Here is a 14,169-nt window from a genome sequence, read left to right as displayed (position 1 = left end):
GCTTGCTTGCTAACTAAATACAGCGCCTGATTTCCGCATTAACGAATGGTACAAGTAGTTAGCGAGTTCATATTTCGCAGCCTACACTTTCAAGCTTGCTCTAGTTTACCTGATGCTGCCATGATATAACGACACTACATACTCAAGGCTACCACACCACTGGAAAATGCGTCAGAATGCAATTAGCAACTGAGGATAGGGTGGAACTAAAGAATGACTTTTTGTTGAAATAATAAGCTGTATAGGAGCGAGAGTATGACGATGTAGATTAGAAACTGCCCCGGCGGAAAGAAAATCGGTACGTTACAGGCTTAAAGAGTTTTCGGCTAATTGGTCTGCTACTGATACAAGGGCCCCAACGCTTAAGTGACGCGGACACAGACAGAGATGCAAATAAGGTGGCGCTCCGTCCTTGTCTCTCTATTTCCACACCGCTGCATTGCTATAGGCTCAGTGGGCGCCGACGCACGTGCCACCTGACGGCGGGCTTGCTAAGTGCACTCGGGAAAGGAGGCAGCCGTCCGGCGTATGCTTTTCTACGTCGTTGCCCATGCTTATGTGTTTGGTCCACGCATTCGGAGCGAAAAAAGCAACACTCGCCGCTCTTGTGCGGTCGTCGAAGGTTCAAGTCATGAACAACTGTTGCACGTTGGGGTGCTCAAATACCTGCAAAATCTTGCAAAATCCTGCACTGGCCTCAATGTTCTGCATTTCCGTTCCCCATGAAGACGAACACGTTTCACGTAGCAATAGTTTTGGATTTCTCTCTGCCTTGCTGCCAGAGTCTCCTCCCGTCATTTCTGGGCCCTACGTGCGGAACGCAAAGGGGCCATAGCATAGCAAGCGTGAAATTTCTGCAACAAAATGCACACTTGTAGGCCTTATGGATGCCAGTTTGTTTGATAAATTATTCGTACTACGGTATAGAGAGCTCTCTGAAACGGGACCATTTCTGCTCCGGATGGAAAAACGTGCTGCGAGGTTACAAATATATTAGCACCGAGGGCGAGACCATATTTATCTGCGATTGCGGCATGCCTGGTACAAAAACGCTGCCATCTGCGCAGGCGATACATGCAATATCGAGTAATAGCTCTTTACCTCTACACAACGACATCAAATTAAGGCGCGTGGTTAGTACGGTTGCACAGATGTAGGCAATAATACTATGCTTTGGTTACATGAAGTTTTAGCAAGCGACCCCTTCTGACCAATCATAAAGATGTTTGACGACATAAAGCTGCTATGGTGTTCATATTAGAACGCAATGTACTCTGCAGGCGTAACTACTGTTTCGCCATTCGCGCCTAATTTTGTAGAGGATCAGACTTACATTGGATAAAAAACTTAAACGTGGACAAAGCAGCATAGAACCGAAGCAAATTCGAATCATGAGGGCTTAAAATGGGAAAATTTGAGTTCGAAGTAAGGGAAATACTATTTGGTAGGCTAGAATTTCACCATGGCACACACCTTCCGTTATTAAAGGGACACTAAAGGCAAATACTAAGTAAAGCTAAAATGATACATTAGTACTCGAGAATCCCTAAGGCGTCAATGTTATCGCGAACGGAGCTTTAATAATCGAGAAATCGAGATAGTTGGAGGTCATGATTAGAGACTCCCCCGGGGCATTCAAGCACTTGTCCGGTGACGAAAGCACTCCTTCCTCAGTCAAAATTCTGCCTCTAGTACTCAACTACTGATTGCAAAAAACATTCTCGTATTGTACTTTAAGATCAAATAAAATGCTACTTGTCCAGTTCGATTTCACGTGTCGGCAAAAGAACGCATTGACATTGCCGTTGTCAACGACGCGGGCGGTCGAAAGGTTTCGTTTTCACTCGACTCCCACGCTTTCGCGTTTCAGTAGTTTCCTGGTCGCGTATTGCTGGAGTGGTTTGGCTGGCTCGCGAAACCTGCACAGACTGTAAGTAGCAGAGAATTCAACTTCCATGTGATGTCGCGGGATGCCCGAACGGTCTACACCACTTGACCAAAAAGCAGCTGCAGCGGCGAACCCCTCGCTCTGTATTGACGCGGTGCCGCCGTCTGTCGGGCGCAGTTTTACTCACCGACAGTAGCAAAGGGCAGTGACGGCGTATGCAACGTTATCCCTCCCCGGGTTTAATGGCGCGAGATTTGAATTTCAGAAAAGGTATTCGGACCCTACAGATACCATTTTCTCGTAAACTAAGTCTTTTCTTGGCACGAAACAAGCATTGCGAGGTTTCTGGAAAGGTACTTAAATATTCCACGTCGACTTAGTATTTGCCTTTAGTATCCCTTTAAATATAGAATTGATTTAACTTTTATACAAATTCTGCCAGTGAAATTATTGCAGTTTTATTGTATTTGTTTGGATGATCTTCCGGTGCCTTGCAGGGCAACCGTACAAAATTATAAAGTGCTAGATATTGCTTGAAAAAAATGTATTTTTATTTAAATAGAATAGGCATTTATGGCTGAACCTAACGGTATATTAGGATACGACGAGAGCATCTCTTTTGCGTGTAATGTAACTGTAAATACGATCGTTATATTGTGCCTACACCTGATGCCAGCCGAGGTATGGTAGTGGCTATAACATTGCGCTGCTAAGCTCGAGGTCGTGGGTTCTTTTTCGGCCGTGGCATTCCGATGGAGGCTGAAGGCAAAAATATAGCAGTTTCCCCAGACAGGCGACACATTCATTGCGATAGCAAATTATTACACAGCGATACGAAGTAAGAATCGTAGTTTTATTGGCCGCATAAACTTTTAAACTTTCGCTTGCTAACGAAGTTAACTAGCATGGTGTTACGCACGCACAGGCGAACACGAAGACATCTCCCGCGATAACCGCGGACACTCGCTGTCAAAACGCTGCAGTGAGGAAACGCGGCAGAAGCAGCGAGCGAATCGACCTTCGCGCTGCCTCTCGCTTCAACGCCAGCTAAGCGGCGCGAACACAGTGCACACGAAGCTATCAGCACTCGGTGCACTCCTTCCGCATCGCAGACAGCTTCACGTAGTCCGCCATACGCAGTCCCCGCCGCCTTAGAACGCCCTCCGGTGCCTTGCGCGCGACGGAAGACGGCGCGCTCCCTCGCCGCCTTCCGCTCCTGCACGCACCAGATGGAGCCACTATCCTCAGCTCACCCTAGCTCGCTTTCATTTTAATCGCAGCATACGGCACGCGGCTTCGATTTTACCGCACTTGATCTTTAGGCTCAATATCACGGCGACGCTGCGGTACCGATGACGGCAAACCTTCGTCTGGAGTGATCATATTACTGATATCGCAATAAAACGCTCGCGTACGTGACATTCAGCATAGGTTAAAAAAAAAGCTCAGATGGCCATGAATTATCCGAAGCCTCCAACTACTTCGTGCCTCATAATCAGATCATGGGCACGTAATAACCCAGAATATATTTATCTTAAGTTGTAAGAATGGTTACAATAAGAAAGGCGGGTATAAGATAACGTTTTAAATAATCACTGTAGACATTAATGAGACCATCAACATATCGACGATATATAGCGACGAAGTTCTCCTAGGGAGTTTATTTAGCCACGTCTAGAGGCGCTCGGACGTCAAACCAAGAAGACCGCTGCGTCCGAATTGCTCTCTCAAGGACCGACGCCGCGCGACCACTTCGCACTTTAGCAGGCCCGAACTCCTTAGCAGAGTGGAATATCGCGCACACAAGGCGCACAAGACTGCACAGACTAAAACCGTCACTGCAACTCAGACCTCCGGCCGGACTGCACCAACGTGAAGCGTCTCATTTGTGTCGGTGGAGTTGTCTTCGCGAATGCCTACTAAGCACTAATTCGAATGGCTAAGAGTCCTGCATTTGAAGTTTGCGGATGCGAGGAGAACACTGACCGCTTATTTTACCATATTGCCCTCAATTTCAAGCACAACGACAATCTCTGTCCAACACATTAAGAAAATTAGATGACCGTTCTCTGAGTGAACAGACAGTACTAGAGCACCGTCCGCACCGATCATCGGCTCAGAAAGTAGTGAAGGCACTTTCGCGCTTTCTCAGAAAGTCCGATTTGCGCGAGCGGCCTTAACTCAGGTACTGTCCGTACACGTCTCCACACCTTCTATCTCCCTTCTCTCTCTTCCCCTTTTCCCTCCCCCAGCGTGGGGTAGCCAACCAGACTCTTGACTGGTTAGCATACCTGCCTCCCTATATTCCTCTATCTTTCTAGAGGCGCTAAAATAATAGGCAGGCCAAACACTAATGGTGTCTTTAATTGGAGTTTTAAGTTTGCGAACAGACACCCACGTTAACGCTATAAGGGTCATTCACAGAAACGCTTCTACTGTCGCTCAAGAACGCACTAGTTATAACGATGACACAGCATGAAAACAATGATAATGGTGGAATGACAGCAATGACGACAACGAATACGTTTATGAAACAAAGAACGAAGGCTTCACTGCGCACACATAAACGTGAGCTGTTACTGTGGGCTCAAATCTTTCTCTTTCTTCTGGTAATAATATTTTCTATGAAAATAGTATGAACATATCGCGACTGACACCATATGCGAATACTGCATTCTGTATCGCTGTGTCATGGGATTTCTTTTTTCTTTTATAAGCCGTCTACCACTTCCATGCATTGTGTATTGTGTACGCTCAGAAAATATTGCCGAAAAAAAAAGGCATGTTGGGGTGAAATTTCAGCAATGGCTGCGCGTATGAACAACATTACTACCCCTTTATGAGGAATAAACATACAAAATACTCTCTCACTTTGTTCTCGCACGATGAACAAGGTCAACAATCACGGTGAACTCTCTGGTATAGGAATGAGTAAGTTGCCGTTTTGAGCGCTGCAAGCCCGGTTCCTCACACTAATCCCAACAGGCCAGACGTGAGTCCACTGGCAGCGTTGCTTTGTTTCCACAGTGCATCCCCGAAAGAGTCAGCTCTCGCTAGAATTCTTTGACTGCGAAGATGTGTCAGCTGGACGGCCACAATGCAATCCACTAGTGCGTTGCTTCCATTGTCGATTCGGCATGCGTCATTACTTTTTCTTTTTGTTACTCGGGCTAGGGTTTTTGTGACGCCTGTGGCAGCGATAAACTCTTGTGCAAGGGGGAGCTGAGAGCCTTATATGCGTGTGCGTTTTTCGGAAATATTTGTGAACTTGCGCCATCTTCAGAGAAAAAGAGCTGCGGGAAGTGGGAAAAAGCAGGAGAGCTGCCATTGAGCGCCAAGTGAGTGTGAACATATAGTTTAGAAGGTAGGTAGGATACTTACCGTACTTTTCGTGGCGTGTTTAGTTACGTGGACAGAAGGAACTAATTGTCATATATGCGTTGTTTCAATCGAACTCGCGTGCGAAGGCGTGGACAGTTTACCATTGTTATAGGCGTGGCGTGCGATGCCTGTCTTTTCATGTAAATCGGTTACAGGAAATTTTTAATCGCATAGAGATGTTTTCGGCAACGTCGTGCGGAGTAGGAATCTTGCTGGAAGGACAATAGGCTGGGTTATGGCCACACTGGTGGCAGACGACGACAGTTGTATGCACAGTGTACGTGCTTGAACTACGCGGTGGCTGATGCTTGTTGTCCTACTAGTGAGCTGTGGGTGAGCGCGGAAGGGTGGGAGGGGGAGGGGGAGCGGGCGCTAATTTCGCCACCACGCATCAAATCGCTTTAGCCATCGTCGTATGCCAGAATGCATCATCTCAGTTTTCCCAACAGTGGCCCAACAAGCTCCGGCAACCATGGACACATAGAGCCGCGTTTGAGTAGCTGAGCACAGGATCACTGTAGCGCACCATAGTGAAAACGTTGAATTCACTCTCATCGCAAAAACTTAGCGACTAAATGTGCTGCCCGTTCAGGTGCATGACACGACGGCGCTGGCAGCTTCAGTTATTTACGTAGGCGAGGGCGAATATATTGGACGTGAGTAATCATCGCGTTAAGTGGACGAAAGCTGAAAGTAGGTGTGAAGTGCAGTATTTCGACAATACTTACTAGCACAATCGTTCCGAAATATAGGAGAAGAAGGTGAAGCTTGCCGTAACTCAGGCAGTGCAAGTTCGTGGTCGTGTTAGAACCATCAACACTCGAAACCACGCCAGTTCATTGCGATATGAGGAGTTTGAAGGATGCAAAAAAAGAAAGAGATATACTGTGGATGTGTATATAAATTGTCAATTTCTTAATTTGTAAAGAAGGTGTTGCCTAAAGTTAGTAGTAGTAGTAGCAGTAGTTTAGTACCTCCTGAAATTTTTCTACCCTAAGTCAGGAGTTAAAAAAAGCTGTTATGTGCACCTTACCTAGCTTGAATAGCGGGAAAGAAAGATTAAAAGTGGGTATACACAGCTTAGGGGTTCTGCTTTTGCTCACAGTAAACAGTCTGTCCGCGTTCTATGTAATGACATTTTCAAGCCAGCAAGTTTCGAAAAGCTTCCGGCGTAGGTGAATATGCAAGCTTGAGGAGCTTCTTGCTCATGTAGTGAAAAAGAAATAACTAAAATAATAAGTCAGGGGTGGCTAAGCGGTTTAGACGGGCGCAGATATAGTTTTGAGTTCACAGCAGAGTGAAAAAAAGATAATATAGCGCAACGACAGAGAAAGAAAAAAAAAGACAAGAGACACGTTACAGGAGTTTACACATGACACAGGTGCTAGACAGGGGTACCGACTTGTATAGGAGAGAGTAAATTAAATACAAACTTCGTTGCTCTACGGCGCGACAAATTTACGCACAATTACATGAAATATATCCACACACCATTAGAGAGTCGATGCGTTTTATGATGTGAGACAAACGTATCAACCAATGAGCCGGAGTGGTCTGGTTTAAGAAAAAAAAAATGTTTCCTGCATAAACGCAGCCAATGCAAGGGACAACAGTAGCAGTAAGGCAAACGTCGTCAGAAACTTTAAACTAGCCGTAATAATAATGTGGGAAACAGCGTTCACTGCTGCCCTTTTTTTCAAAGCAGCCGATGCAAGCAGGTATTCCATAGAGTAAAAAAAAGATACTACTCGAATTTTAATAATTATGTGTAGGATGTGGCTTCGGATGGAGTTTCACTAAAATATGAGGGTAAGAAGATGGTTTTCTGCTGATGCTGCCCCGTGCTCTTCTTAAACAAACATAGTCTTGCCACAAAACTCTCCATCGCAGCCTGAATTATGCCAATGTGGCCCACTCTAATGAACTTCGCGAAACGAGAAAACTCACTCTTACACTGACTTAGCTGTGTTTCAATATGATCTTATTTTGGTTTTAAACTGCTCTGAAAATGTCAGTGGCACGGTTTGCACGTTCGTGCTGGAGCGATGGGAATGTTTTATTATTACTGTGTTGTATTACGAAGCGAACATAGAATTCCTTTGTAGATTCAAGTAAGTCCAAATCATGCCACATTACAGGTATTCAATACTATCTTTGACTGCAAAATTTAGCAGAGATGCATATAGACATATTTTTGGAGCTATAAAATTCATTGTGACATGTGGTATTTTAGTTCAGCTATTTAAATACAGTGTGTCACAAAAATTACCTTTTCGTAGATTGCAGAAAAGGACGAAGATCTAATAGAAATAGGCGAAATCACCAAGCGCAAGTCAGATGAATTGGGCAACTATTCCCGTTCTTGGTAAGTGTACCACAGTAGCCATTTCGAGAATGAGTCATCTGTGCTTGGTAACGAAATTTAAAATAGAAACTACTGTGTCTGGCGCAGTGCTTGCCGTGGTGGTGGGAGCTCAAGGTTCATGTGACCAATATGTTATGAAGATTACTGCCCTGGTAAGTGAATATATAAACTCGCTGCCGGCCTTACTTGTTCCCCTTGCCGGCAGATAAAATACCAGCTTATTACTGTATTTAGTTGCAAAGTTCCGATCCCAAAATATTCAACGAGCGCTCGTTAACCACCCGAAAGGTACTTAAATATGTAAAACGGATGTTTTGTTCGAGCAAGCGACTAACAACCACGTGTCGCTCATGCATCGACAATCAGGGTCACGAATTTATGAGTTTATAGTGTGTCACACGAGAATGCGCAATCTTCCAAAATTTTTTTTTTTTGCGGCTAGCACGTTTGACATGAAAAAAGAACGCCAGAAAAGCAGGAGGAACAAAATGTCTGTGTGCAAATCACAATGACAGAAATTAGCAAAACGATTCTCCGGAATCCCGCAAGGTGGGGGAAGTATTATTAAAGGGGAAAAATTGTCATCCACCCGAATGTAGCACGAAACCCCAAAGAAAACCCGAACAGGTTTCCTTTGTAATTTCGCGCTACATACGGACGGTCGACAATTTTTTCCTTTCATGACATAAGCTAATCAAACGAACTTTCGTATTTTCGACTCACGGGATGGTTAGCAGACCCTTTCAGAATGCACCGTGATATTCAGTGGCACGTAGCTATGAGGGAAATGATTCAGGTCACATTTCCTCAAACCATGGCAGTATTGATCCTTAACCTTCAAGTGGCTCATTGAGCAAAAGAGCCGGCGTCTGTCACCTGTATCAGCGAAACGGCAGGTTAATTTCCATCGGCTGTGACGCCATGTCACAAGCGGGCCTCGACGGTGCAGAGCGAGTGAAAGGGTCCCTCTACTTGGGCCGCGCTAGCACGCCAGGTGTTGCATGAGGGGGGAGGGCATCGCTCTGACGTCACGTAACCCTCGCCCTCGCTCTCGTGCTCGGAAGCCTGCGTTATACACGCGTTTCTTGTAAGCGCAAGCTCTCGCCTGCCTTCCAAGTGCGCCTCGATATGGCCGAATCAAAACGCGCCAAGCGTCTCAACGCGCTCGCTTGCCCGCGAGGGCATCATAACTCCAAGAACCGCTCAGTGGCGTTGTGAGGCGGTGCTTCTCAATTCTAGCGTGGACACCAAACTCCAGGTAATAAAATGAGCTGAAACAGCCGCCAATAAACATCGCTTGACGCCCATCTGGCCCACTTCAAGAAACCACTCCTAACCCCTTCGGTCAGGAATACCGATCGACTGTCGGTATATGTGTCAAACATAGATGAGTTTATGCCAGTGTGCTTAAGACTCCATTGAAAGCAAATCAAGGTGGTAGAATGACTCTTCGGGCATATTATGATGAGTCATCATAATTTCAGAGTAACTGAACATTTGAAAATTGTAAAGGCAGTCATGCTACGTCTGTTCACAAATAGGATTGAATCACCCGCTCGACTTACACGCACGAGTTATTTATTGGTCGCAAGCATTCCAAGAAGGAAAAAAAATATCTGAGGTTGCTACCCACATGCCCCACGTCAAACGCCACGTTACCTACCTGTCTACCTACCTACCTCAGCCGCGGTTCAGTTGGACATTAAAGCTTTCGCGTTCACAACTCGTAAGAATTGCTTAGGCGTCCCCGGAGTTTTTTTTATTTTCAGAGCAGCTCAGTGTTTTTGTTGTCACAGAGAGTTAGGATTAGGGGTCACGCATTTTCATTAAAATATGATCGAAAAATGCTACTCTTGGTGGCAGTTTTCTCTCGTGAACTAATTGCCAATTTACGTATTCCGTTCTTAAAGGAGTACTGACAAAAGCAAACAATGTTGTTTTTTCTTCTTTAGTAAGTAGATAATTACCCAGTAATCACGGCGGGAAACCTCATTTGCTTCAGAGAACGACAGGTACTTATTCGGAGACTTGGCTGTAGCGGCCAGACCAAGTTTCGCTTTCAGAGAACAACGAGATCGGCCAAAGAAGGAATGTAGACACCAATGGGAACGTGATCGCGCAAAACTGTGACGTGCGCATGCCAGCGTGCTAGCCATCGCGTGAGTGAGTGAGTAAAAAGTTTATTGAATAATAATAAAAGAAGGCACGACGGTTGGGGCCCCTATTCCAGGGCCCCACTGGCACGAGCGGCTCTCTGTGCTTGGGCCAGAAGAACCAACGGGCATTCCCGACCCTCGTCCGCAAGCCATGCCTCCCAATGCCTATTCCTCATTAGTGGATGTTGGTGTAATATGGAGCTGTCTATCTGCGGAGGCCTCCTGGGGCACTCCCATGTAATGTGTTTTAGTGTGGGTATGTCTGTGCACCACGGGCACTCGTCAGTGAACCTCGTGGGACGTATACTGCGTAGGTGGTGCAGGCTGGGGTATGTGTTCGTCTGAAAACGACGCCAGTCCCTCTCTTGTTTGCTGCCTAAATCGGAGTGAGGGTGTCCAAAACGTCTCCACTCCTGCTTTTTCTGTAGGAGGGTGACACAAGAATTCACTGGAAGGTAGTCGTAGGCCATGCCGTTACTCGGACGTTTAATCCTCGAGCAATACTGTCTGCCCTCGCGTTTCCTGCCAGTCCTTCGTGTGCCGGATACCATATGATAGTGTGGTGCCCTTCTAGTTGATTGCCCTAAAATTTGGAGTATTAATTGTGGTGCCGTTCCATGTAGAAACAGATGGCAAGTCGCTTGTGAGTCGGATAATATGACAGCCGAATTGGTTTGGTGCTCGGTGTCCTGAATGGCCAAGGCGATGGCTGCAGCCACTGCCACGCATGCCGAGGTGGTTTTGAAGGATGTCGTTGTTATGTTGTTCTTGCATGTAGAGACTATGGCGAAGGTGACTGAGCTGGTTCGACTGGCATCTGTATAATACACTCCCGGTCCCATGCCACAACGGTTGTAAAGAGTCTTTACCCTTGCTCCGCGTCGTCCGGGATGATACTTGGGATGCATGTTTTTAGGAATTGGGGCCACCGCGATGTGCGATCGAACGTTGCGGTCTCTCTGTGCCGTTTTCTCTCCGCAATACTGGGGTCTCAGGGGACCTTAGCTCGCCAATAGTTCTCTGCCCTGAGTTGAAGAACAAAGTCGTTCTTTCTGAGCATATAACGTCGCGACTGCGTACTCGTCAAAGGTATTGTGCAGACCAGTCCTTCGAATCTTTCTGTGCTAGCGCATTCGGGAAGACCAAGGATGGCTTTGAAGGCTTTTTATATTATTGTGTTTGCCTGTATGAGCTCTTGGTTTGTGAAGGCCTGATACGAAAGGGTGTATGTGAATCAGCTAATTACGAATGCGTAAACCAGGCTGATGGTCTCTCCCTCAGTTAGGCCGTCTCTGCTTCTTGCCCTCTCCGTATCATTCTGACCACGTTTCTTGTGACCCCCTTTAGCTGTTGAAGGGTGTGGGATATTACAGCGTTCTGCCGTATCCCCATCCCCAATATTCTGAGTGTCTCCACTTCACTGTTGAGAGTCAGAGTTATTGGCACCCAGTCCTTCTTTCTGGCGTATTTCGCACGCACCCGAATTAATTCCGATTTTTCGGGTGCGCATGCCATGTCCGCCTCCCTCGCGTATTCCACAAGTGCGTCTTTACCATTTTGAAGAGTTAATTGCTTGTCCCAATAGGACCCCGGCTGAGCCCAGAACGGGATGTCATGGCATATATCGCACAGCGGAGATTCGGGTGTTTGTCTAGTCCCAGGGCTAGCTTTCTCATCCCTGCATGAAATAGCAGTGGAGAGAGTATAGCTCCCTGAGGGGTGTCTCTGTCGCGACAGTTGAAGGTGTCGGACCTCGTGGAGCCCCTAACTTCGATGCGCCGGCGCACGAGCTTCGCGTTGCTAGTTCGTATGCAACGCCTGCACGTGCTTTGCGATGTCCTCGCCATCTTCGTCGTCCTCGTTTTCGTCCTCCAGTGGCGACTAGTTCCTGCAGGCGCGAGCCGCCGCCGTATTAGACGTGGCCAAACACTTTTGATAGGATTCACTACGAAGCAGTGACTCGGGAAGTGCGGCCAGTGACAGTTATCAATACGCGTACGCACTGATACAAGTGGTACTAACCATTCGTCGAGGGCGCTTTGGAAATGAAGCATATTCCGGAGCAGGACACAAGGCGGGGTAAAAGTCGGCACAGCTTCAGTAAGGCATCAGGCTTCGGGGTACGTAGCCTTTGTGGGAGATTATCGGACTGCTTTAAGCTCAGCGGGTTTTGTTTGTACCAGGCTCGCTCGAAATGAAACGAGCATATCTGGCTGCTCTTCAGCGGGATGCATTCTCAGCGTCCAGCGGCGCGCACGAACTCGGGCCACTTCTTCCGCTTATCGACCGCGAAGGTAGCAAACGAGCAAGCCATGCGAGCTGGCGATCGCTGGGAAACGGTATATAGGCCTAGCTCGCTGGCTGACCGTCCGATCTGGGGCCGACGGCCTTTGCGATCAGTGCGCAGCTCGTATTAAGCACTTATATTCGTAAACACACTAAACTTCGGTACATTAGGTCACTCATAATTGACTATAGAGTTCTACCGATGCGTTGGTAGCGACGAGAAAACACGTTAGCCGGGTGAGCCGCTTCGCAGAGATGATTGCTGCGGCGGCTGCGCTGACCGCTTGCGAATCAAAATCCCGGCAACGATTTACGATTTCGCGCAACGTTTCATAACATGCACAGTTGCTAGGTCACTTTACTCTACGAGTCATTGCAAATATGAAACAAATTTTAGCCGATTATTGTGCCACCGTCAGCGGCGAAAACAGGCCAACGTCTCGACCAGGGAGAGAGAAAAAAAAAAAGCACCCGGACGATCGGACCGGCCAGACTTTCTCGCTAGCCAACCCCGCCTATGACGGCAACGCGAACTCATGACGTAGCGCTTTCTAGCTTGTTTACAATCCTTCTTGCTTGATGTCAATGTCGCGAGGTGCCGCATTTTGCGGTTGGGTCCAGGTACGTACTTTAATATGTAAGTAGGTTCTAAGCCATATTCGCCGTTGATATTTTGTAGACGATGTTTGTGTGTCCAGCTAAATCGATCTTTTTGTGAGTACTTCTTTAATGCAGTGTGCGTCTTACTAGCTATCTTTAAAGCACGTGTAAACCTTTCGCTGCAGGAAAACAGCACATGCATTCCTCACCGTTTCTCCGCGCCAGACGACAACCCCATCGTGGATGGGCTCAATGGATATAAATGCAGGCCGACTTTGGTAAGGCGCCTTCTTGGCATCGCATATTAAATCACTTTGCCCCATTCATTCATTATTTGATTTCAGCGCATATGCGGTTGTGGTTTAAGCAAGCAGACAGCCACGCAACAGATTTTACAAGGTCCGCATCACGATAAAGCGGAGGCAGGGCATATGTGAATTTTAATAATAGAAACATGGAAAGTAAATAAATAATGAACATAAAGGTGCAAATTATATATATATATATATATATATATATATATATATATATATATATATATATATATATATATATATATATATATATATATCAGGCACGTACCCAGGATTTTTTTTCGGGGGGGGGGCCCACCACCTCCATCATCATCATCATAATCATCATCATCATCATCATCATCATCATCATGTTTTATGTCCACTGCAGGACGAAGGCCTCTCCCTGCGATCTCCATTTACCCCTGTCCTGCGCCAACCGATTCCAACTAGCGCCCGCGAATTTCCTAATTTCATCGCACCATCTATAGTTTTCTGCCGTCTTCTATTGCGCTTCCCTTCTCTTGGTACCCATTCTGTAACCCTAATGGTCCAACGGTTATCTAACCGGCGCATTACATGACCTGCCCAGCTACATTTTTTTCCTCTTGATGTCAATTACAATATTGTCTGTACCCGTTCGCTCTCTGATCCAAACCGCTCTCTTTCTCTCTCTTAACGTTATGCCTACCAATCTTCGTTCGATCGCTCTTTGCGCGGTTCTTAACTTGCTCTCAAGTCTATGCCCCTTAAATCAGCACTGGCAAAATGCACTGATTGCACACCTTACTTTTCAATAATAATGGTAAGCTTCCAGCCAGGAGCTGGCAATGTCTGCTGTATGCGATCCAACCTATTTTTATTCTTTTGTGAATTTCCTTCTCATGATCAGGGTTCCCTGTGATTAATTGACCTAGGTAAACGTACTCCTTCACAGTCTCTAGTGGCCGACTGGCGATCCTGATCTCTTGTTTCTTTGCCCGGCTGTTTATCATTATCGTCATCTTCTGCATATTAATATTCAACCCCACTCTTACACTCTCTCTATTATGGTCTCCAATCATTTGTTGTAACTCGTCTGCATTGTTGTTGAATAGAACAATGCCATCTGCAAACCGAAGGTTGCTGAGATAGTTACCGTCGATCTTTACTCCTAAGCCTTCCCAGTTTAATAGCTTGAATTCTTCTAAGCACGCAGTG

General features: G+C 46.4%; 2 protein-coding genes across 4 annotated transcripts in view; one reads left to right on the top strand and one right to left on the bottom strand.

Moving 5' to 3' along the window:
* The window catches only part of LOC135912540 (uncharacterized), a 328,642-nt gene that overhangs the window by 232,119 nt on the left and 82,354 nt on the right, over positions 1–14,169 (bottom strand). The gene's annotated exons all lie outside the window — the stretch shown is intronic.
* Positions 5,094–14,169, top strand: part of LOC135912536 (uncharacterized) — a 44,256-nt gene continuing 35,180 nt past the window's right edge. Inside the window, exons 1-4 of one of the 2 annotated variants that reach the window (XM_065444991.1) lie at positions 5,094–5,226; positions 7,549–7,634; positions 7,722–7,786; positions 12,862–12,954. In XM_065444991.1, coding sequence (XP_065301063.1) covers positions 7,607–7,634; positions 7,722–7,786; positions 12,862–12,954 — 186 coding nt within the window. In that variant the 5' untranslated portion in view covers positions 5,094–5,226; positions 7,549–7,606. Of the gene's footprint in view, positions 5,253–7,548; positions 7,635–7,721; positions 7,787–12,861; positions 12,955–14,169 lie in introns of both variants that reach the window. The other variant, XM_065444990.1, reaches the window with a different exon arrangement.

This window comes from Dermacentor albipictus, chromosome 2 (assembly GCF_038994185.2).
Source record: "Dermacentor albipictus isolate Rhodes 1998 colony chromosome 2, USDA_Dalb.pri_finalv2, whole genome shotgun sequence".
In the NCBI taxonomy this organism is placed as follows: domain Eukaryota; kingdom Metazoa; phylum Arthropoda; class Arachnida; order Ixodida; family Ixodidae; genus Dermacentor; species Dermacentor albipictus.
This window is presented reverse-complemented; position numbering and strand designations above follow the sequence as displayed.